At 26.6% G+C, this 26,021-nt stretch overlaps 2 protein-coding genes across 7 annotated transcripts in view; one reads left to right on the forward strand and one right to left on the reverse strand.

Annotated features, from left to right (window-relative positions):
• The window catches only part of LOC114119501 (uncharacterized), a 43,013-nt gene that overhangs the window by 10,031 nt on the left and 6,961 nt on the right, over positions 1-26,021 (reverse strand). The window contains exons 1-2 of one of the 2 annotated variants that reach the window (XM_050207887.1): positions 12,404-12,628; positions 10,219-10,281 (exon numbers count right to left, since the gene is read on the reverse strand). In XM_050207887.1, coding sequence (XP_050063844.1) covers positions 10,219-10,281; positions 12,404-12,412 — 72 coding nt within the window. In that variant the 5' untranslated portion in view covers positions 12,413-12,628. Of the gene's footprint in view, positions 1-10,218; positions 10,282-12,403; positions 12,629-26,021 lie in introns of those variants that run through there. The other variant, XM_027981076.2, reaches the window with a different exon arrangement.
• LOC114119500 (pancreatic triacylglycerol lipase) lies at positions 12,980-24,119 on the forward strand. Of its 5 annotated transcripts, XM_027981072.2 has the most exons (8): positions 12,992-13,298; positions 13,399-13,501; positions 13,568-13,667; positions 13,839-13,987; positions 14,093-14,341; positions 19,018-19,236; positions 23,698-23,875; positions 23,948-24,076. In XM_027981072.2, the coding sequence occupies exons 2-8, from the start codon at positions 13,453-13,455 to the stop codon at positions 24,018-24,020; spliced, it is 1,017 nt and encodes a 338-aa protein (XP_027836873.2). In that variant the 5' UTR covers positions 12,992-13,298; positions 13,399-13,452; the 3' UTR covers positions 24,021-24,076. The 5 variants fall into 5 exon arrangements, with proteins under 5 accessions (XP_027836874.2, XP_027836873.2, XP_050063817.1 ...); XM_027981073.2 differs by having other exon boundaries at positions 12,980-13,501; positions 23,816-23,875; positions 23,948-24,119; XM_050207860.1 differs by having other exon boundaries at positions 12,993-13,501.

Raw genomic sequence — 26,021 nt, forward strand, 5'->3', positions numbered from 1 at the left:
ATTGAGAATACGTTGAAATGCTGTCACAACACCCACGCTCAGTTTCCTGACGAGAAATTCGTTTTACCCCTTCACTCGCCAAAACGATATTTTTCCGTTGAAATAAACCGACTAGAAATATACCTATATAATATTTATTATAATGTACAAACGATGTTTAGTTTTCACTTTTTCAGTAACTTTTTTCTCGTTAGTCGACGCAGTTGACGAATACTGTCACGAGCTACTATAGTTAGGTTAGTAGGTTCTATAAATAAACGGTATTTCTCCATACTCGGATTTTCCACGAATACGCTACCAAGGCTTATTGAAAGTTATTTCGGAAAACCACTTGTGTGACAAAATAACCGGTCTAAAAATTTAAAACTTAAAAATTTAAACAATCGTTCGGTAAACTTAAACCGAACTGGCTAGAACTGTATTGTATAAGTACATTTAATCCAACCATGTCTAGTGTCTACATTAATTTACAAAGATATAAACGTTCGTTATTGAAAAACCAACAATGACATTTTATTTCTATCATTGTACAGCAGATTATTAAATTGATTAAATATAAATTCATTTTTAATCAAACATATTAAGGTTTTATTTCATATTATTTTTTGGTTATAGAAGGATACCATCATGATTGCATTTCGATCGATTTATCCATTATATTTTGTATCTACAAAAACATTTTATATTTCTATTTTATATTTGGCACTAAAAATAAGTTTATTACGATATTATGAAAACTAAATTAAGGAAATAACTTTTGTAGGTCTCGATAGAGTTAGCACCTATGTTAAAGGAGAGGGTAAAATTCCACTACCATCTCTATTTAATATTGTTACATAATGTATGATATGTTTAGCCACAATCAATGGATATGTGCAGAAGTTGAATGAGAATTAATATCTATAAGTAAATATACAAATCGATTCAAAAATATAATAATAATTTTGAGAGAAAACACAATATCACCTATATTTTAATACTATTAATATAATATTGAACGTTTCCCGTACACAGGTACGAAGTTAACCTAAACGCTTTTAATGATAATAATTATTATTGTTTTTGATGTTGTTCATATTATTAAAGAAATACGGGTTTTCCGATACGACGCGCATTACACAGGTGTAACACTAGTGGCGGCACGTGGAGATGACTCGGGCGTAATCACTATAATTATTGTTTGCAAAATTAAACACGCGATTTTGCACGACATTAATGTTTCGACTGAAATGAAGGCACGTGTAACTTCTAAAAAATAACATTTTCTCCAAACTTTGTATCTGTATTATATTATATAAGTTTTAGATCGAAAACACGTTTTCGTACATTATTATCATGAAATATTGTCAATAAACGATAGTCTTAACTTTTGGTCATCATGTCACATTTTTATCGACGAATAAAATTTCTATCAACTTTTATTTTAAATAATCATAAAAATTTTATTAAAAAACAAAAAAAAAAGTTCCCTTTAAAAAAAAAAAAATAATAATAAAGAAAGATATGATACACAATATATGAATTTCTCAAATAGTAAAAAATATGTGATTGAATATTCTTTTTCAACTTAAACTTCAAAACGTTTGTATTACACTACTTCCAGATATCTAGAAGATTGTTTATTTTTATTTTATTAATAAAACTAATAAGTGAAAAGTAATAATAATTTATAAATCAATTTTTATGAATTTAATTCACCTTATATTTAAGTCGTCAACATTAACATAAATTTATTTAATGTATATTATAAATTTATTATTGTTTGATTTTTACTCAAAACTACATTATCTATTACATTTTATGTAGGCACATTTTTAGTTTATTATTCATATAATCAAAATCGTTAATGTAGATTTATATCTAAATTTTAAAAATTATGATTTGTTTTGAGAATACATCACAGGTAAAAACAATTCCACCTTAATAAATCAGGAAATCGAATATCGAGTAATAGAATTATTTACAGAATTCATTTTTCAAACATGGAAAATGGTTAAAGAAAACCATTTGTTGAAAGAATCAACAATCGTATAGTTATATTGATCGGAATCGTTTTTATTTTTAATACCAAGATTCTCTGCAAACTTTTTATTTGAAAAAGCTCCAAATTTCGTTATATTACAAAAGGTTACCAGATGTAAGAAATAATTTCAGTAGTACGCATAAAGGCGTTTTCAAATAAAACTATAAAAATAATATGAACAACCAAAAAAAATCGTAAACCAATATAATTTTCTTGTTTCGTTCGATCACCAAAAATATAATATGCAAATTGATTCGTTGGCATATTTCGTAAATATAAAATTACAAATTTATAATACATACTTAAGTAATTAAGTATGACAATAACAATATAATATAGAATATACTAATTTTAGTTTTTGATATGATTAAGCTCTTTTAAAATAAAAACAAATATATTTTATTGGGTACAATAAATAAAATGATTAATGTATATTATCAATAATATTATTGATTTAGTAGCATCATAGCTAGAAGTTAGTGATGTCAATGTTTTTATAATAATTGGAAGTATTATTATATTTCCGTCTTGATTAAATGTATTGTGTGTGGGCTTTTCGAAAATAAAATAGGATAATATAATATTAGCCATAGATAACTGGAAATGAGTTTCTTGCATTATTGATGATTCGCTTAACAACGCGCACGAACCTCATTAAGTATAATAAATGATTGTTTGTATATCCTAACAAAAGTGGCTTTATTCCTTTATAACTCCCACTTGTTTACACGACCGGTCTAAAATCTATACTGTTTGTTTTATAGTATCGTTAATAATAATTACTTACAGACATTTTTTTCTTATATAGAAGTTTAGTGTTAACAACCCAGTATTTAAATCACCTCATTAGTTATTACTTATGAGCAACATTTTTAATCAAGTTATTCAAACTCAACGTTTCGCGCGGTTATTTAATTTAATTCGAAGGTAAATAAAAATAACTTGAATAAAATGTATGGTTCTCAGTACGTTTCTGTTTTTTTTTTTTTAAATCTACTGAGTAATTGACTTATGTATTCAGTATTTAGACAGTAAAATTGTTTTCACATTCAACAATGCATAGTACAGTTATTTGCTTAATTAAAATAATTAAATATAATCAGTACCTTTATAGACTATGTGTATAATTATAGAATTTAATTAACAGTGGGATGTTTCAAGCTTTTATGGTTACTATTTTTTGAATAATAACAAAATAATAAAAATTGTTGGAGCAGATAAATTGTTAATATTATATGTTTATTATAATATCAAATGTCGTTAAAATTTGAACTTCTAACGCCCATAAAAATATAATATGACTTTACGTTCAACCATTTTTTTTTTTTTTTTTTTGTAAAGGAAAACTCATGAACTATCTTTTTCACATCTTAGGTTTTAAAATAATATTATGTTATATATTACTGACTATTGAATAATTAACAATTTTTACGATTTAAATGACTTTTATAAAAATTCTTACTTCAAATACTCATCAAAAATTAATGTTGATTTAAGCTTAGCTTTTTTTAAATTCCAATAAGAAACACTTAGAAGGTATCTTACATTAAATTGTTCAACATTTTAAACCAAGTATACATTTTTTTTTTTTTTTTTTGTAAAAGTATAATGTTAAAAATAAAAAAAAACTGTTAAATGTCTGTTATATACAACATAAAAAGAATCAAGATATTTTGGAAATAATAATATTTCTATAATATGTTATTAATTTGTAACCATAAACAACCATCAAAATTGAAGATTTTTTTCTATAAAGTGTCTCCAGAGTTCAAACAAAAAATAACAAGAAGAGTTCATTCATCGCTCCACTCTGAACTTAAGATAACTACCTTTAAGTATAATTTCAAGACAAATATTTCATAATATCGCTAAATTCAATTTGTAAGTCATACTGAAATCACAATAATTTTGAATAATTTTGAAAATTAGATTATCATAATATCATTATAAAAGTCAACAAGCTTTTATTGTTTCATCTTTTCTCGTAAAAAAATCAAAATTTTTGACAGAAAAATATTACAGTATTACTAAGAAAAAAATACTCTATACTGCAATTTGACTTCGATCAAACATGTATTTCAAACTACACGTCATATCATTATTTTTTGTGTTCATACATAATATGTAGGTACGTATGCGTAAGTGGGTATAGGTACGGAATGAAACTTTATTGATTATGTTTTGTACATTGTTTTCTGCATCGTTCTGGCTTCATACAAAAAGGTCATAAAATTAAATATATTAAATAATGTTGCATCTTTATATTATTATATTTTATTATACTATACATTATTTTGTGTTATGTGTTTTAGCGATTATTATTTGGGCATAAATTATATTGTATAAACTATTAAAATGGGTTGATCACTAAAACTAATTGCGATATTTATTTGATTTCTTACCGGCGTATGCCATCCGCCTGAATTGTGTTAAATGTCAAGCATATAATTTAATTATTTGGTCAATAAACGTCTTGGCATTTGGCCATTCGCCTGATGTTCCTTTTGAATGCGATAGCAGTGAAAACAAATTACGGCAACAATTTTCAAAGTAGGCTCGTAGATACATAATATCATGGTAAATGATAATGAAACACTTAGTATGTTATATTTTTTATAAATTGCTTCCTAAGGGTTTGGAGTCCTAGTGACCTGACTCATCGATTTTTCCATGCGAATGTAAGCATATAGTGTAAAGGTAGAGTAATGCTTTCAGGACACCGTGAACAATGGTTTAATGGCGGGCAGGTGTGCAACAGTGCTATAATATAATATTATATACGCGTATAGAAAAATATTAAAATTTACACATATACTTATGTTCAGTGACATTTTATTTAAATATTAAAAGCCTTATAAAACGTATTTGTTAACGTTATTGAAATTGAATTTTCTTAATGGCATGTTTAACATATTTTTAATAAAAGGGGACAATATGTAACAACATACACACTTAAACGATTACATTAGTTACATTATTTTCATTCATCATTCATGATTGAGTGATGACATTTTAAAATAAATGCTGAAACTCATATGTGCACAATCTATAATTTTAACGTGAAAAATCAAAATTTGTTTTTGCATACAGTGATATTAAATATATATAACTGATTTGCGTATACACCATATTAATAATTGCATTTTATCTACCTATATAACATGAAAACATTTATATACCAAAGAAAATAAAGACATAATATTTTTTGACAACCTAAAAAGTTAGAAAGAAATCCTTCTGTAAATAATATATTAATATATGTATACGTATATTCAGAACTTTATAAGTTTGTTAATACTTTTTCTATAATATTCAAATATAATTTTTTAAATTGTTTGACAGGATTATCATTCCGTAAAAATGTTATAAAATGCCTGTCATATTGTGTTATAATAATACTCACATCTTAATAAAATCTTATTGATACATTTTTTCTATCGAGCATGCCAGTGTACTAACCATATGAATTCTCTAGAAAATGTATCAAAACACTTATCCCACGAGTGTATAGTACGATGTGAAAATTTTGAAAAAAAAAATAATTCACGTCAAATTATACTTAAATACAGTGGTGTGTTGTTCGTAAAATAATATTATTTATACGGAATATTAAAATTTAATGGAAAATGTTAAATCACATAATCGTCCACGCTGTTATCAAAAAGTATCCAGAAACTATCTAGAAACACCTAGGTAAGTCATTTTTTTTTCCATTTGAACGAATTTTCCGACTGTTTACGCTAAATGGGAACGGATGTTTATGAGGAAAAAATAAAATACCTACATTTTACATTATATTTATCTGCTACACTGATGTTTTATATTCCTACATAGTCAAATAGGTAGTTGGTACCTATATGCTATAATTTATAGTATGTAAGAACACCTATTCACTTACATCTAAACTTACTACATATACGTATGCATTTCCGTAATACTTAAATAGATAAAAAAAAACAGTACTTCTATTACCACTATTTGTTATGTTATTTACTTTATTAAATATTAATGGACTTTTAAGAAATGTACTGACTATTTACAGATGGTTTGTCATTACCAGTATGAATGTAATCACGGAATGCATGTAGGGCATATAAAATGTATAATACTATATAAATGACGTCTTATCATATTCATTTTTAAAAGTGATACTAATGGGGATTCTCAGTTTTGAATTTTACCACAATATTTTTAATTAAAGTTAGTTAATATATTATTGCAGATGCTTACACAAATTGATTGAACATAAATACAAAATCCATATCAAAATAAATAAATAATTTATGTAAATAAATATATCATTTAATTTCATAAATTCATGGCAAAAGCTACCATTAGATATGAATTTTGGTTAAAAGTTCCATTTAAATCAATATTAATTTTTATAATAAAATATCAGTTTCTAATGTAATAATTACTAAGCGTACATTTTTTTTTTTTGTATACTTTTATGTACAATATAATAATATTTCGATAGCTTTTCAGAATCTGTATACATACTATAAAAACATATGATTGCAATATTTATTTTATACTTGAGAAACAAATGTTCGTATTTTATTGCATATGCAATACTAATACAAAATACGCTTTGTTATTTGAATAAGTATCAGTTAAATGGGCTCTATTTGAATATTGAACAAGTGCAAACATGTTATAATCTGTTATTTGAAAAATAAATATAATACACTTGTGTATATATTTAATAATAATGCATTAAACTATCTACCTAAATATTATGTCTTTATAAATGTACATAAATAAATAAACAAACATAAGTGTGATTCATTATCATTTTTTTGTAATCAGTTTTAAAATGCAGTTGTCAATAAGACTATTATATTTTTTTTTGAAGTTCTAAGCTCGAAAAATCATGTATAATAATTTATGTATAAAAATATTATGTAAATCGTATTAGTAACTACATCTGTTATATAAATATATCATACACACTTATGTTCATAAGTATATCAATACATTGGAAATGTTATGTTAGTACTACAGTGTATGTGGTTATATAATATGATTCATAGAAAATTCTAAACAACTACTCCACGTAACAGGAATCGTGTGTTGAATTTGAAAATGTCCTATAGAGAGATTCTCAATATTCAGTCGTATATCAGTATTATACTATTATGTTTGTATATTTGTGTAAACTGTGTGGTTTTTTTTAGCAATAAACACTAGAAAATTATTTAGATTTTTGAAAATTGTTTTTTTCTTTCTTTTATAATACATAAGTCATTATACAAAACAATTTTTTTGAAAAATATATTAAAAATTGCATTATTTTTTATGATTTAATTTTTTGAACTATATTTTTAATTTCATATTTGAAGCAACATTTTTGTGTACAATTTTTATATTTAAATATCTTATTTCAAACGAGTTGTTAGTTAGAAAGTTCTAAGTACTAGCATTATACCAATTTATTCTGTTCATCTAAGCTGTAAATATTTATAAAATTATTACAACCAGATAGGTACTTATTAAAATATTAACTACTTTTAAAAATACGATTTTTTTACATATAAGATTCTATGTAAAATAATATATTGCTCTAAAATATGACATAAGCACACATGTTTAGATTCAAAAAAGTATAAGCCATAAAAAAATAATGAATTTTTTAATGTTTTTTCAACAATTGTGTAATTGAGTTATATACTCATTAGTAATATATAATAATTTCAGATAATGTAAAAAAAAACTTCAAAAATATAGTTACGTTTTGAGATGATGAGTTTTAACTATGGGCAAGAATCATCCTGTATATATTTTTATTAGTGAAAGACATTTTTCTTTGTGACTTGTGTTATGTATTATATATTTAATCATTGTTATTTTCTTTATTTGAAAATTGTGTAGTGCCAAAACTAATAGATATGCCTTGGGGAATAATCAATATTATCTCGTGCTGGAAGTTGTCAGACTAAATTATGTCTAGGTCGAGCACTCAAGCTAGTATCTTGATGAGTTATTTGTTTACTTGCTTTAAAAAAAAAAAAGTCAGAAATATTGCTTCAATCTGAAATTACTTCTTCTCACGTAAGCCAAAATGATTTCTTTATTAATAAAATTACGGATACACCTAAAAAAAAAATTTAACCAAAAAAATAGTTTATTATAATGAAATATTTTGATAAAAACATAATATACCTAATAATATTTAAATCGTCAATAATAATATTAGTTAACTTTTAAATGGAAAACAGAGATTATAGGTAATCTGTTGTTAACAGAATTTAATTTTCAAAGTACTCTATAATCTACATATTTATGTGTTTTTTTTCTTAAAATATAAATCGATGCGTAAATTATTAACTTTAAATAACAATTTTTTAATTTAATGTTTTTTTTGTCTGTAGTGAAAGTAATGTTACTTTTCTACTCACTGGTCGATAAGATATAATTAATATTTGTGATTTAACTAATAATGTTTATAATATCGGGGTCAATAATTGTTTTGCTAGTGTTAAACTGCTAGAATTAAATAATTTGTTTAGTTTTAACTGGTTATTCAAATATTAAACTCTGTTCTAACAATAATTGTTATTTATAGATACGCAAAAAAAAAAATGAAAAAAAATATAAACTAACAAATATAAACTATTTTCAAACTACAGTAAGACCTGTTACATTGCAATGAAATCACGCATAACAATATAACATATTTCACTATACGATTCATTATTGTAGGATATGCGTGATGTCGTTTAATGCAAACAAAACCAAGGCGAAAATGAAAACACGCATGTCGACAGGACTGGAGGATTAGAACAAAAAAACGGTATAAACAAATGCTCAATATTTATTTATTTATAATAAATTTTTAATCAGAGCTAACTATCAAGAAACCATCCATAGTCACAAATGCAAAAGCTCCTATAAAGTTTTTACCTTTATCAAAAATGCCAGTTCAGTGATTCCTAACAGTTTCTATAAATTATGAAAATCTACATTACTACATTACTTTAAATTCAATATTTTATTTTCATAATATATTAACATTATTTTTGTTTCATTGAATTTTTGTCTGGTTCTATTTACCTTTTTTTTTTTGCTTAATAGATTATTTAGATTATATAGTGTCATATAATAAGTATTGCATGATATTTAAAATATTTTAATTACCTACCTATTATTTCTTTTATACTTTACGAAGCAAAAATAGCTTACTTTAGTTTCATGTGTTAACTTAATATGTTGTCTGTGTGTACGACTGTACCTATAATTACGATTTGTAATACATAAAAACTATACCTAATATTTAAATTAACTTATAAAATCATACATTTTTTTTTGTAACTCTTTTAGCTTGGTTTAGAAAAAAATATATCAACAATAATTAAGCATAAATAAAAATGTATAGCTATTCTAATAATATTTTTAAACTATACTTGTTGACAAACAATTCGTGTTTGTTGTAAATTTGGGATCAGTATTTGTATTTTTTAACACGTTAGTGTGTTCAAACAATATAAAGGGAAATTATACAGACAATTTTTAAACGTTATTAATAAAAGTTGCCAATAACACTTGCATAACATTTGAAGGTATATTTCCATTATTTTTTTCGTGAACAAAATTCACGTTTAATATTGATGGGGACGATGGGGTTGAATTAATTTTAAAATGAATATGTTTTAGCAGGAAATTAAAGTGGGCATCTAGAAATAATATATAAAAAAACTAACCAGCAAATTCAATATAATCGTGTATGTGTAGCGAAGAAAGGACAGGTTTTTTTATTGGTATAATATTATGTATACATTCAATACATATGAATGTTCAATTTTGGAGTACATGTCAACTAAAGTCAAAAAATATGTTTATGTGCGTTGTATGAAAACAAAGTTTACCGAGCAATTGATGATTTTTGGGCGAACGTGAAAATATATAATAAAAAAACACGAACAACTTGTACAAATAATAATAATAAAAATATCGTGTGCCGTTATTATTATTGTGATCAGGATATATGTGTACTGCGCCGCTGACCATATTTTTTTTCTACAACATTTCGTACTACACAAACGCTCAACGTTTATTGCAAAACGACATACATTCTTCGGAGTTTTTCTCCGTATGGATTTTCGCGGTGTACACTAGTATACATTATACATGTATAATGAATATCATGGGGTCTGGGTGTACATAATATTATTATAGCGAATAAGTCTCAAACCCACCTCTTCTTCCGGCGTTTTTGCTTCGTCTTGTTCCTTCTCGTCTAGTTTGTTCAACAGTTTGTCCTGTAAAAACAAAAGTAAAATGAAAATGTAAACGGATCGCTAGCAACTAACAAGTGGCTCTATATACGAAACAAACAAAACGATATAGTAATTTTCTATGTATGTGTGTGTATAATGACGATGGCCGTCGTCGAATAGGCTGCGTACCACTGTACGGCCGCGACGACGACACGAACGCTCGTCCGTCCGACGAGACGGATAAACGGAATTATTATAATTATTGCAAAAACAAAATATTTATTCAAACGGATTTCATCGACATAATAACACTTATTACACTGTCAAGTATTTATCGTTGTCGACCGGTTGCCGCTGTGGCAGTTGCGGTGCCGGTGTACAGGTATTCGCGTGTTTCCGATTATAATAACAATTGTGTAATAATGATATTATTATGTTATTAGATCTATAGTTATCTCGTCTGTTGATTGTAGTTATACTAAGTATAAATCGTGTAATGTATTTGACCTACGGGGTTCGTGTATTTCGATTTGAGCAAATAAACTTTAAGACCGCCTACGCGCCAAATCGCAATGTTTGTAGACGATATTATAATCTTCGTCGATATAAGCTTTTGTATGCGAAACACTTGGCGAAAAAAATTAAACATCGAACTTATCGACCCAATCGGTTCGCTAACCGTACAATAATAGACTCAGCGTTGAACAAAGATAACCAATAAATGTCTGATTGAACTTATTAGTAACTGATTATTTAATACGTAGATAACACAATATTGCGTCTAGATAAAACAGATAGTTTAAAACTTGTATTTTTAAGTAACATTTTTGTTATAAATATAATAAATTACTATAAATATTATACCTTTATTATTTAAGTTTAAAACTGTATAATCATAATAATTCATATACATAATACGGATGTTTTTTTAATATACGATAACTCATCGATGTTTACACTAAATGAACAATAGATAAGGTAACGCGGAAATAAAATAAAATAAATCAAGTAAAGGTTCGTTAGCTTTGAAAAGTTAGTAACTTCCGGCCAAAAGGAAAAATTTTAGTTATTTTTTAGCTAGACAATACAAAAATATAAATGATTATGTTTATTTGTATAAATTGTCTAGATAGATACAATTATCTAAACAATATAGTCGACCGTGGAACCGAGTATCCCAATTATTACTATATGACAAATACACAAACAGCAGGTACTTAAAATACTACGCTTGTACACATATTATTAGTTTTAAGTCATACGCATCTGTTCTAAATCTTAATTTATCCGATTCGTGCTTTCGCTTTCCTATTTGAACGGTTTTCTTATTAAAACCGTAAATTTCCGAAGTTCCTGCCTCTATAACCCCACATATTATGTATCGATTCGGTCAGAAGCTAAAATAATGTAAATATATAAAAAAAAAAATGTATATCTGATATTTACGTTACATAAATAATTGCTCCGTTATGGCACTCGTGTAGTCGCGCCTATGAAATATTACTATAGACAATATCACGGCAGTCGACATGAACATAATGTCATATATACTGTCACGGAGTGTCGAAACCGCGCGAACGAGCTCGTCGGCCGTATCAAATTAATTGCTGCAGCACGTGTATAATGCATACATATATATACATTATATTTGTTCGGAAGCGAAATTATTATAATAAAATTATATATATTTTACCGTGTTAAACGATAATGAACTGTCGTAAATCAGCGGCGACGCGTTGTCTAAAATATGTGTCGTTGATTTTTTTTTTTTTATTACTATTATAATTTTTTGCGCCCCCTTCTACGCCGCCGGATAATTGGCCCCGTTTTCTGTACAAGGACGTGCGGAAAACGGGAAAACGCGTTTTTTCATATGGTGTATACGAGCACACGACTACATAACGATATTAAAATGTGGACATAATAATATACGAATATGCGATATAGCTGGTGTTGTATCTGTGTAATTATAAGGTAAAACCGACGGAATATTTTAACAGATGATATAATATAAATATCGGTATATAAAAGGTTTTGAAACACACGGTTTATTGATTACTGTAAGTCGGCGATATTGGATAGCACACTCGTAGCTGGTACTATGCGGATTGCACTACCGCCGCGATGCTTTGAAGAGTATAATTTTATTAATACAATAAATTACCATCGTCATCGTCTTTCGTTCGCAAGTGAACACATTTTGTTTGTCGAAACCTATACCGAAAACATGTCGCGTTCACGTCACGTCCGTTTCGTTTTGTTTTTCATTTTATCGGATATTTATTTTCCACAACGTTTGCAATGAGTGTACTTGTCGTCTCGTGCGATGCGTTTGAATGCATTAATTCTAGTATCAAAAAGTCTATACGATAATATCGGTGAAATTATTTTTTTTTCTTTCGTATTTGGGTGACTTGAACTCGACATTAAATTTTGTAGTCATGGTTTTCGTATCGGTGAATATTATTTTCGAGTCGTGCCAAGGACGACGATATAATATTATTATTACATTATTACCCATAATCGTTCGTCCTACGCGAACGCAACAAGGTATAAATAGTAGGCTCAGGGCAATAAAATAATTAAAATATCACAATGCGAATTCATAGGTATCCATATGTGTATCAGTATAATACCTGATATATAATATTAATATTATGTTATATAACATATCGTATGAGTAACGATATAAAACACAATTTAAACGTTTTAAAAGTATAAGCATTATATTATGATCTTTAGGTTTTATTTTTATCTAAATTGATAATAGTTATATAATTATAAATTATATGACGTATCAATTATTTACAATAAATTTTCGGCTAAACGCCGCGGTATGAATAAATAGGTACATACTATTCTGTATAACTATAACTCCAAATAAACAAAATACATTTAAGTTTCAGAAGAATTTGCCATTGTTGTTATTTGTGAATTTCCATTAGCTTTAACCTTGGGCGTAGAAGAGCTGGCGGGGAGAAAAAAAAATACATAAACGAAGCCCTGCAAGCAGCAAAACGTTTAGTAATGTTTTCCATTCAGCTAACGCATATTCGGTGGTAGATATTAATTTTTTTTCTTACGTTAAAAACACTTATAACGTATATTTTACGATATAATATGTATTATATATGTATACATAAATAAATACTCTTACAGTTGTACCATAACAAACCAAATTGTGATACCGATGTTCTGTGATGCCAATTAATCATGGTGGCCCTAGGCATCATGGCATGCATGACCTTCACGTTATTTTGGGGTGAGTTCAACTTTTAAATGATGAGAGCACTAGAGCAAACTGTGAAACCACAATTTTATCGTTCAGGTAAAAATCCATTTTCCGCTACAATGACGCCCAGGGGTCGATGTGAAGGTTGTTGTCCAATAAACGAAAAAGAGGACATCGCATTTTTTTCATATTCGAGGTGTGTGTGTGTCTTGTGTATGTGTGTGAGTATACTTGTGTATGTAATGTGCGTTACGTATATGTGTGTATCCGTTTTATTTCTGTTATGTTATTATTATTCTTAATATTATATATATATGTCACTAAAAAAAAACCAATTATAATCAAAAACAAAAATAATGTTGTCCAGGAGCAACCCTTTTCATCCGAAACGCATATATATCGGTGACGATGTTTCCCTGCTCAGAGCTAATATGATGCGAAATTTGACAACCGTGATCTATGTTCACGGGTTTACCGAGCAGGGAAACTCCAAGGGTGCGGAGACCATAAAAAAAGGTATTATTTAAAAAAATATAAATTATTAAAACGGTTAAATCGGAGAGGGACGCAAAATAATAGTTACCTACTTTTAAAGTGATTTAAAACGGTAAATGTTTGCAGCGTATTTACATCGAGGAAGTGTGAATATTATAATAGTGGATTGGAGTCCTATGTGCGCATTTCCGTGGTATAGTCACGCAGTACTCAATACGCGTATAGTTGCTAAATATTTGGCCAAGTTCATAGAATATTTAGTGTACAGAAAATTCTATCTTTCCAAAATACATTTAATTGGATTCAGTCTGGGCGCTGAAATAGCAGGGTTCACTGGTAAAAATCTTAAGATCGGAAAACTTCCACGAATTACAGGTTAGTACATATTATAAAACCTATATTTTAGTTAAATATCGTTTTGTATTAAATGTTTAACTACGTGAATACAAGCATGAAATATAAAGGTGATACCAATATAAGTAAAAATGACATAGTATTTATTATTTAATACTTATCTTCTCAAATTATACTTTAATTTTAAATATAATAAAATTAAAACATAATTAGCATTACTAACATTACCTAACAATACCAAACTACTAGTTAATTCATAGAATTATTATTTTTGAATAATTAATAATAAAAAATAAGTGTTATTATTTTATAAAGATAATAAAATATACTGTATGTTTAATTTACCTATAACATATTATTTACATACAATATAAATTTTTATTAAATTAGATAGATATCTTATAAGTTTTAGAATAATATTTTCTCAAAACGTTTTTTAAATAATAGTATTGATTTCTATTAAACATATGTTATTTGATTAAAGTCAATACCTAATATATAATATTATGATTGTAAAGTGTACTATAATTAAAAAGGAAATCAAAATTAATTAGATTACATAAAATAAACAACTCGAATGTCGAATGACCCTACAAAGTTTTTAAATATATTAAAATTTATTCAAAACTTAATTCAAAATTAAATTACTTACGCTCCTAAAATGTTTGGCGTTTAAAAAAAAAAAAAAAATAATCGTGAAATTTAAATAAATTGACATTTATATAACTACTACACATCTTTAAACATTTAATTTGAATATAAGTTTATTATTGCTTATTTGCTGTATTGTAACACAGTGTTTCATATTATAATTATGACCAATATAGTTTCACATTTTATATTTTGACATATATTTTATCACAATTACGCCATAGAAGTTATCTCATATAGTTTACATAGTTATTTCCTAAATTTAATTTCAATATTTAAACATAATATAATGTTTTCGGTAGTCAATCATAATTCATAAGTCATTTAGAATACCGCTTATGTTTAAAACTCCAATTTCAAGCATAAAATTGCTACCAAATAGTGCAAATACACATTTCGTATTAAATAAATACAAGAAATAAAATATGTAGGTACTTACATACGTTTATTTCGATTTTTTTTTAACAATAAATATTAAGTATGTTCAAATATTAAATGTCAATTTTTATGATGTATTTTATAGTTTAAATTATATTTTTGTTTGAAAATGACACATTTTATGGTATAACAGATAATAAATAATAATAAAAATACAATAAACTATATTATATTTTTTTATCGATGTCAAACGTTAATATTTCATGAACGTTATGTAATAATAATAATAATAATAATCTGTACATCAATTAATTATTCAATGTATAGGTATAGAAATCATATAATATTATTACAATATTATGATATATTAAGTTTACTTTCAAATTAATAACATAATTTATAACCATTAAAAATACATGTGAAAAGTATTAAGAGAAAAAAAGCTTATATTTTTTAACTTTTAAGCCTTATACGAAAAAAATATTTGGAATATTGATATTCATTAATCAACCAATATCGCTGATTTCCAGAACATCTAGAAACTTATTTAAAATTATTATTATTAATTAACTATGCGCACAAAATACACATAGCACGCAAACTTTTCAAACTTCGATATTGTAATAAAATGCAAATTAATAAAGTTTCGATGGGAAAAGTGTTTCCGTAACGTACTTAAAAACACGAGAAATCCAATAATAATATTATTATACGATGACATAGAATTCGATTAAATGATATTCTTTCGATTGCGTCTACAATTACGGACAAATAATATCTAAATATTATACAAAGATAAAAATAGATAATAATTGGCCATACTAATTAAACATATTATTTTTATTTTCTGCTTTCGATTATTTTCAGTAAAACAGAATATGTGTAACATTATCACAGAAACATAATTTGCTGACTGCGCAAACATATGGTTTTTATCGATACGATATATTCATTATCATTTTCGCATTCATATTATTATATAAAGTTTTAATTATTGGCGTACTATCTGTACTTCGAGAATTATGCTCGAGTGTTAACTTGGTTGTTTGTAACGTTTTGTGGAAATTTGCGAAAGACAAAGGCGGTATGGGCAATGTTTCGAAGGAGAATAATTAAAAAGCGCACACTTGGTACACGTAAACGGGTTGTGGTTTACGGTTCTATGGTCGGGAAATTTTCTGCGCCCCCTCTAAAAACGGATGGAACGCGTGATGATAATAATTACATATTATAATGATTTACGAAAACGACAAACGGTTTTATGCGAGCTACGCGCGAGGAATAATATTTGCGTACCTATCTGTATATATATATTATATATATATACACAGGACACGGGCTTATGTAACGCGTATAACCCGTCTTACATCACTAGATTTTATACCTGCACGTTTAAATTTACATCGTGTATAATATTATAATATTGGCCACGGGGACCAAATCGTCTCCATTGCAGGGTTAAATCAACACCTGTGCTCGAACGATAAAAGTATAACATAATATGTAATATAAAATAATATTGACTATTGTTTCCATATTAAACTAATGTAGGATAAATGAGTAATGACATACGTTATTAAACAAAATCCACAACAGTTGTTACCTATGTAAATATTATTTTAAGGATCTTTTAAGCTAACGCGGGACTTGATACATACTCGAATTTGGATCGCAGTATACTTGTTTACTTTCAATAGTAGAAAATAAAGATTTATTGTACATTTGGGTACATTTGAGAGACCATAAAATTTAAATTCTCCCATAAATATATTTTTGCGGACTACTCGCCATGTCAAATAAAAAACCTCCAGTTTCATTTGAAAGTAATTAATTTGAGAGTTTAGATTTACCTAAAAAAAATATGATCATACTGTGATAAGAATTGCTCAAATATTTTTATTATAAATTGTAATGGCACATGCACACACACACACCATCACTGTGAGAACCAATACATTCAGTGTGTCGATCTGCATCTAAAAATATTAAATTTTTAAATTTTATTATAATATATGAGTCGTTTGTATATAATAATTTTAGACATCGAATAATTTTAAATAGTCAAACAGACGTAATAGTAGTCACTCGATTATCCTCACACTAATTATTGTGTGGATAATTGAACAATGATTAAAAACATACAATGATTCAATGAATATTGAATATAAATTTAGAAGCTTTAAATAATTAAAAATAAAACTGGTATATTGTATGTATAACATGGAAGTATAATATATATATATTATATAATTATTATATTAAAAGTACATTATAAAATAAATTTTAGTTTTAAATTTTAAAATATAAAATAAAAATACATTTTTTTTCTCCAAAATTTCATAGTACGTATCATCGACGTTTCATTGATTACACAAGATATTTACATTGGTTATATGAATAAAAAGGCACGTAGAGTATTTTTTTTTTAAAGGGATGTTTTAATTTTATATATTTTATCACTTGTGAGTTTACACATTCTGTTTTATAATATTGATATACCTAAATTCAAAATAAAACTGTATGACAACAGTTTTTTTAATAGATATTTGTATAAATATAATTTATGCGTATGAATGGCTGACGGGAGGTGTTAAAACACCCAAAAAACTCAACTAAACATGCATTAGGTACCTATACAATATTCATAATATAATGGTCTAGGTATTTATTATCATATGCAATATATCTATTGAAAATTAATAAAATAGTATCAATAAACTTCCAATTGTTTTTTTTTTTTTTTACTTACTTGTTAAGTCCGACATAGGTTGAGAGTCAAAAAAAGGTTGAATACCATTGGCATACAGTAAGTAAATTATTTTACGTTGCACCGATATTATATACGAGTACATTTGTAGTGCGTCGTTACGATAATTATATATGACTGCAACACACTGTTGTGTATAGGACGCAATAAATATAGATAATAATATAATATATTATGACATAAAAAAACATTTCGTGAGGTTTTTAATATCAACGGCCATACACAACGCTATACACGGCTATACTTTATTATACACATTTAGGAATTTATTTTGGTTTGATTAATTTATGCCTACTGTAATTTTGTCGTCCTTATAATATGAACGTGAGGTTTTGAATTATAATACGGTAATAGAAATTATATTCATTCGTACTTAACATAATATTATATTATGTCATGCGGTGAACATCGAATCCCCGAAAAATCTCCTTAAAATGCGTAGGTACCAATAATATAATATCTGATCTCTATAATGGGCCACTTGAGATCCGGTAATTATGAATCGATACGTACTGCTTTCAAAATATATTTATTTTTAAATATTAATTTATGGAATCCTAATTCTCACAAACATTTAATTTTGTTGTTATTGACTTAAAATAATAATATAAAAACGAACCATAATATCAAAATACATTCAGATATAACAATGTCATAATAGTGAATTATGAAATAACTAAAATTTATATAGAGAATAAAATGTATAAGTATTAAATTTAAATAATATATCTATGTATTTGTAATTTGTGTATTAACGTAAAAATATAATTAATCTATTGATACCCCTAAAATAAAAATTTTGATTTCGATGTTTAATACTATTTATACTATTTTAAGTTACAGGTAACATAGTCAATATTTTAATAATATAATGTGTACGATTTTCATCTCGCTTTTTCAGGTCTCGACCCGGCTTTTCCACTATACATGTGGACGGGAAAGATGGGACATCTGACGCCTTCGGATGCCGAATTTGTGGATGTTATACATACTGATGGCGGTGTGTTTGGATTTCCAGTGGCCCTAGGTCACGCTGATTTTTTCCCTAACGGTGGTTTTCCATTGCAACCTGGGTGCAGCGTTCGGGAATTAGCGCAGACTAACCTCTTAACCAGAATCAGTGAGTATATAATCATACTTTGTAAGTGCGGGAAAAATAAGATTAACTGCCTGAATAACTATGATATACTCATTTACGAATTAGTACTTTTTATTATTATTATTATTATTAACCAAGTTTATAAGATAGAATTAAAAATACTATCAAATTTGTTTACCTTACAGAATTAATATTTAAAATCATTAAAATACGGACATTGTAAAAAAAAAATATATTAAATTATTTGATAAATTAACTTCACGTGTACCTATAAAGTATATTCTCCAATATTAAATCTGGATATCCAAATAATTTAATTCGTATAACACATGCCATTTAGATAGCATTAGTGCACCACATGAATATAATGCATTAGATACATAGAAATCCCTATGGAATAAACTGAAAAATATATAAATACTTACTCTGATACTGTACGGTCCAAACTCGTAATAATGTAATAAATTTGGGGTTTGTATATTAATATATAATATGTTGACGCCCTAAAAGCCACTGTAATAAGCGTACGCTAATGCACTAAAAAATGCTAAAATATGTGTATTCGGTATACATGTTTGCAGTATGCGCTGAAATGTGATGAAATATGCTAAAAATATTTTTATACTTGTAAAATAGTTAACATATTTAATTAAACAATAGTCAGTGTAGCTTGCCAGCCATAGCTGCGAGCAACTTTACACAGAGTGTTGGTTCTGCGGACGGGTGGATGATTGATAAAAAATACAGTAGGTACGATAATAATTTATAAAAAAAAATCCAATTTTCGTAATTGACCTACTTTAACTGAATGCCAAATGTATATTTAGTAATTAATACTGTCTTCCATTAGAATTATATCAAAATATTGTTCAGTATTTTTTGAAAACTCAAAAAAAAAATGAATTAAATTTTATTTTTTGAAGATATGGTAAAAAAAAAAAAACTTTTAAATTAAAAAAAAAAATACGTTCAACGTACTCTGTAAAAATGCCTACGTAATCAGTTCGAAAATCATACTAATTATGTAAATATTGCAACCCCCCCCCCCCAAAAAAAAAAAAAAAAACCTAAAATAGTCCTAGGACCTCTATAACATTTTAGAGTTTCTTAAGCATACTTAATAGCTTTAATTAATACCATTTGGTACTACTATAGTAGCCCATTATATTCTCGCTAGGTTATCACTTGTCTGATTATATCATGAATATCACGCGATCATGACTTTGCACAAGTTTCAAAATGGTTCATGTTCTTTCCACAACAATATCATTCCATTATCATATAATAATACCTATATACGAGTGGGTGATTGTCCATGGTAAAAATATAGTAATATTATATTATAACTTATTGCTGACGCTGATAGTACGCCAATACTGTTGTTACTTTATGATTATTACTTATGAGAGTACATGATTATGGTGTATTATTCCGTCAAAATTCGATGGTAGCTTGTTAAAAATACAATTTTATATCACTATAATATTAGAGTTCCATTTACACACCTCACCATGTCAATATCATGACTAACGTCTGGCCACTGCGTCGTCTTACAAACTCGAGAAAATACAATACAATAATAATATTATTTATAATATCTTAAAAAACTTCATACGTACTTACGTATTACTATATAATGCTCGCAGTTAACTTAAAAAACATTTAAATACCTACACTGTTTAAACGAATATGATTGAGTCTCATTCTTAAACAGTGGGATTATAATTTTATAGATATTATTATGCATACATCATACGTCCCAGCAACTATTTAGTTTCCCAATAATGTATTTGAAATATTTAACCTGACCGTTTTAATTTTTTAAAACGCATCTTAACACGAGTTTATATTAAAAATATTCGTATACAAATTTATTCTCACAGAGCGCAATTAATTTTGAAACGGTTTTCCATTTGTTTAAGATTTTGTATAAATCACAACAGTAATGTATTCATTTATTCGTTGTATTTTGTTTTTAAATATTTATTACATTTTTTTAGGTTTTATCAAGTCAACATTTTTTTTTTTTTTTTTTCTTAAGAGCAAAATAGTGAAATAAAAGCAAACTTTAGACAGCAGACGAATTTAATAAATTAGAAGTCCGACATAAAATAAATTAACGAAAAAATCTGAATAAATCAAGACAACATAGTACAAAATTAGTCAATTGAAAACTAGAGCTTAAGACAATAGTATTGAGAGAAAAAAAGTAGATTTTGAATAAAGTTTTATTTGTTGTATTATTATATAAAACAATAAATTATGGTTATATTTATACTTAATTATAAAGGACTAAATATTTGGTAACTAAATCTACCAAAATACTCTGATATCCATTGTATCCTCTTTTGCTTTTATAAATGTAATCTCATATTTAAAAAAACGGCCCTATTCTAACTTATTAATAAATAATAATTTAAAATTATTGTTTTTATAAAATAACATTATAAAAATAAAAGAAATGTGTATACAATTCGGCAAATATAAAATATTTTTTTATTGACAGATTATTCCATACTAACAAATATATTTGATTTTCATGATTTAAATACTTGGTTTGAAAGTATTATGCTCTCTTTTTTTCATTATTATAATTATTTTTTATTGTATTATGTATGGATTTTTAATAATATAAAGATTAAGTAGTACTCGAGAAATTAAAAAAAGCTATCTTTTTAACATAATACTTACAAATCATCATTAAAAATTCTAAAAATAATTCTAAAAAAAAAATTGTTCTAGTTATCTTTTTAAATATATTAGGTATATTATAAAATTGAATTATAATAATACGAGTATATTATGCAATATTTATTACTTTCTCATTGACATACAGTTTTTTTAAAGTATTATGTGTTATGACTAATAAACTTCTTCAAATTCTTCAACAATTTATAAAATATATCAATGAAAGTTTAAATCAATTACAAATTTATTAAATATTTTTCTACTATATTTTTGATGATAAGAAACATATAGTATTTATAATTTTACTTTAAATAAAGCTGTGCTAAGTTTGCTTAAGAACATATTATTTTATATGTAATATATTTTTACATTAATTAGAAGTGTACCTTTACCAAAAATATTTATAATAATGTAGCGCTATGAAATAAAATTTTTTTTCGACGCTAAAACGTATAGTGCATAAATAGACTATAAGTTAGGACTAAAGTAAAATTTCAAGTGTAATAATATGAAGTTTGTTGTAGGGAACTTAAGAAAAATTGCAAAAAGTTTTCAAACATTAGATTTTATAAGTGAACGTCAGAAGAATAATAGGGTTTTGTTGCTATGGGCACCTGTAGTTTGTTGAATTTGACAATAGGAAACGTAGGCATTACTTATCTCGACTCCATTATGTATAGAGTGTGAGAACATTAAAATGTATAACTAAAGAAACTTCAGTGAGTTATAAATATTCAAAGAATATTACTCATTGTTATTTAATACGTTTATTGAAACATCGACACCTCGATAAAATCAATTTTAACTATAAATGTTTTTGTCAACCAAGAAATGAACATAGGATATAATTATTTTCTGTCTGCATTATATTCTTACAGTACAAAACAGGAACTATTTCATAACAATAAAAAGAAACCTTTTTACTTGTTGTGAAATGAGAACCCTCTAAGTACGTACTCGTTAATTTACGAGTAGTACACTATATTGTAGATTATCTATATTTTATTTATATTTAAATAGTAATTAATTTAATTTAATCTTATGTCTTACATTATATTTATGACCACAGAAAATGTAATTTTAAGTACATAAATAATGAAAATTCTAGATAAACGATGTTAAGTTATAATTTAATAATAATTTTATCATACGATTTAAATTAAATTTAAATGTAATAATTAAAACTTAATAGTTTATGATGATGATTTCAAAAACGGTTTTAATCACTGTTTTCCAGTAACATTAAATGGATAATTAAAACTACCCTCAACGGCTGCAAGCAAACTAATAATATCCTCGAAGGGTGGAATAATAAGTTTTCAAATCTAGTTGGTCAAACATATCATTCAGTAGAAAACTAATAATACTAATCGAAAACGCGATTTATGCAGATCGTATACATTTAACAGTTGAATGCTCATATTTTGAACCTAAAACAAATAACTTTATATTTAAAGAAAAATGTAAGACTACAACAATTTGTATTGAAAAACCGTCCAAATCAATTTATGGAAATTCACATGAAACCACTTATTAGTTAAAACAATTGTTACTGAAGCCTTATAAACCACATAATAAAAAAAATGTATAAATCATTAATATATTATATACAATGTTTCCGAGGTATATTAATATAAATCCTGTCGATACTTCTGTGGATAATTGTTGTTGTTTTTGTTTTTTAAATACGAGTATTGTACAACGAAATTATTTTATATTATCATGAAACATTTACTGGAAAATCACGAATATTACTGCATAACTTTTTTACACTTGAAATGCAATGTTTTTTAGTGGCTTGCAGCCACGACAGAGCGTGGGAGTATTTTGCGGAATCCGTCATTAATCCTACTGGATTTCCTTCATTGCGATGTTTAAACTATGAATCGTTTACCAACGGCACTTGTTTCAGAGACTTTGCATACTCCAGAGAACAAAAAGTCCAATATATGGGATTGGCAGTCAACAAACAGTATGTTATCACTATATAATTTAAAAATTTAAAAATTACGAAATTGTAATATTTTTTTTTTACCATTTTCAGGATTAAGGGTCAATTTTACTTGGCTACCAAACCAACAGCACCGTTTGCGTACAATAAAATATATAAACCCTAATAGCGTATCTATAAAACTGTTTATTAGTTTTAGGAAAAGAAATAAACTTGTTTCCTACTTTACATAAAAATATGTTCTTGGAATCAATTTGAATAAATTAAGCGCTGTATCAATAAACTAATACACAGTGAATTAAACAGTTACTTGGCTGCAGTCACATATCGCGTATAAAATAGGGAAAACTTATAGTAAGTTTTAGAACATTATCCTACGTGCGCGTGATGTTATACGAGTAGTATTATAAATTATATTTAAAATGTTGTCTAGACACCCAGGAATTTTTTTATCCATACGAATAGTGTGCACACTTAAAGTTTTAAAAACTATACACATTTATGATGTACACAGTTATTTTGTATTCAAAGAAATATTAATTTTTTGGTTTCAAAATTTCTATTTTAATTAACCGACAGCCAAAATCAAAAGACAGTAATAGGACAGTCTAATAAAACTGTAATAGGTAAATCACTCAACCTTCAATAATTATATAGGTAATACTATTATGTAATACGAGTATAAAAACAAATTACCTATATAATCATATAATCGTTAAGTGCAATATTAATAGCATTACGAGTTTTATTAAGATAATTTCAGCGTACTATTTGTTTTTTTTTTTTTTTTGCTGTCGTCGTCAATATAACAAATTCGCGTTTAGCAGAACTAACCTTGTAATGTTAGGTTTAGTATTAGTGTGAAATTACCCTTTATATAACTTAAAGTTAAGAACTTAAACTGTGTTCTTACATTGGCTTCTTTACATTATCGTTTAATTTTTTTTTGAGTATTTTTAAATTGATACATATACTCATAACTCAGAACACGCAGTTGGTTCTGCTGGAAGCAAATATGTATATATCGCACACACATATAGAAATAGGGTAGTTAAATTAACTCCTAACTCTGATGGAACATACTAAAAACTCAATTTAATGGTTTTTTTTTTTTTTTTTTTTGGTTTAGTGAAACCTCAATAAAGCGTTTGTTTAAATAACCAGTGTTGAGCAATAAACATTCTAATCTTAATTGTAAAAATTAAGATACTTTGTTGTTTTGTTGTAATTCGTTTATGTTTCAATTAAAATCAATAGGTCTCATTTTAAAACTGTTGAAATAGTTAATTTTAAAATTGTATAAAGTTTGTTTTTAGTACCAATATTCCTGTTATTTTAAAAATAAAATAATATTTAGAGGGTCCCAATGTTGTCTAAATTTAACAGTTGTAACTTGTTATTTTAAGAATCATACATCAAACATAATATTATAATATTGAACTAACAACTTTATACAGCTATTTTCAGATATTTTAGTTTTAAGTTTAAAGCGTGGGAGAAAGAAAACAAATAATGCGATGACATCACCTCTTAAATACAAATTATAATTTCCGAAACAAGGGGAAATTAATGAAATATCGATATTATAGTGGCGCTATACTAAATATCGTACTACGTATATAATTATATCTATAGTGTTTGACGACGTATTCGGATACAGAAATGAGACTATAATATATATATTATATAGACGCCTTTTCGGCTGGAATTCCGGAAATAGTATAGAACAGGAATGCGTTTATTACACACACACACACACACACATACATACTTGGATTTTAAACGTACTGCTAAGTCGTATTGGAAAAGTGTAACTCGTGCCGTTTCAACGGCGTTGCAGTATTCTGTATTCTTTTTTGTGTTTTTGTGTCTGCATGCGTATTCGCGTGGTTTACGGACAAATCCGATATAAAGACCGCCCGAGGAATGCGCACGTGTCTGTTTTCGAAAAGGTCGCGCCCGCACTTCGTCGAAGCAACCCCGCTCGCAACTCCTACATCTCGCCGCCTTCACGATAACGCCGGTTTTTGACAGGGTTTCTATACATATTATATATATATATATATATAATAAACTTAGAACGTTTAAGTTCGTCATTGCGCGTATACATATATACTGTTAATTTTGGAGAGAAAAAAAAACTATCGCCGTTTTCCGATATAAATGG

This window comes from Aphis gossypii, chromosome 1, assembly GCF_020184175.1.
Source record: "Aphis gossypii isolate Hap1 chromosome 1, ASM2018417v2, whole genome shotgun sequence".
In the NCBI taxonomy this organism is placed as follows: domain Eukaryota; kingdom Metazoa; phylum Arthropoda; class Insecta; order Hemiptera; family Aphididae; genus Aphis; species Aphis gossypii.

Coding starts and splice junctions, on each gene's coding strand:
- LOC114119500 (XM_027981072.2), top strand. CDS start 13,453: ATGGTGGCCCTAGGCATCATGGCATGCATGACCTTCACGTTATTTTGG. Junction 13,988..14,092: donor TGCGGAGACCATAAAAAAAG/GTATTATTTAAA, acceptor AAATGTTTGCAG/CGTATTTACATCGAGGAAGT. Junction 23,876..23,947: donor GGATTGGCAGTCAACAAACA/GTATGTTATCAC, acceptor TACCATTTTCAG/GATTAAGGGTCAATTTTACT.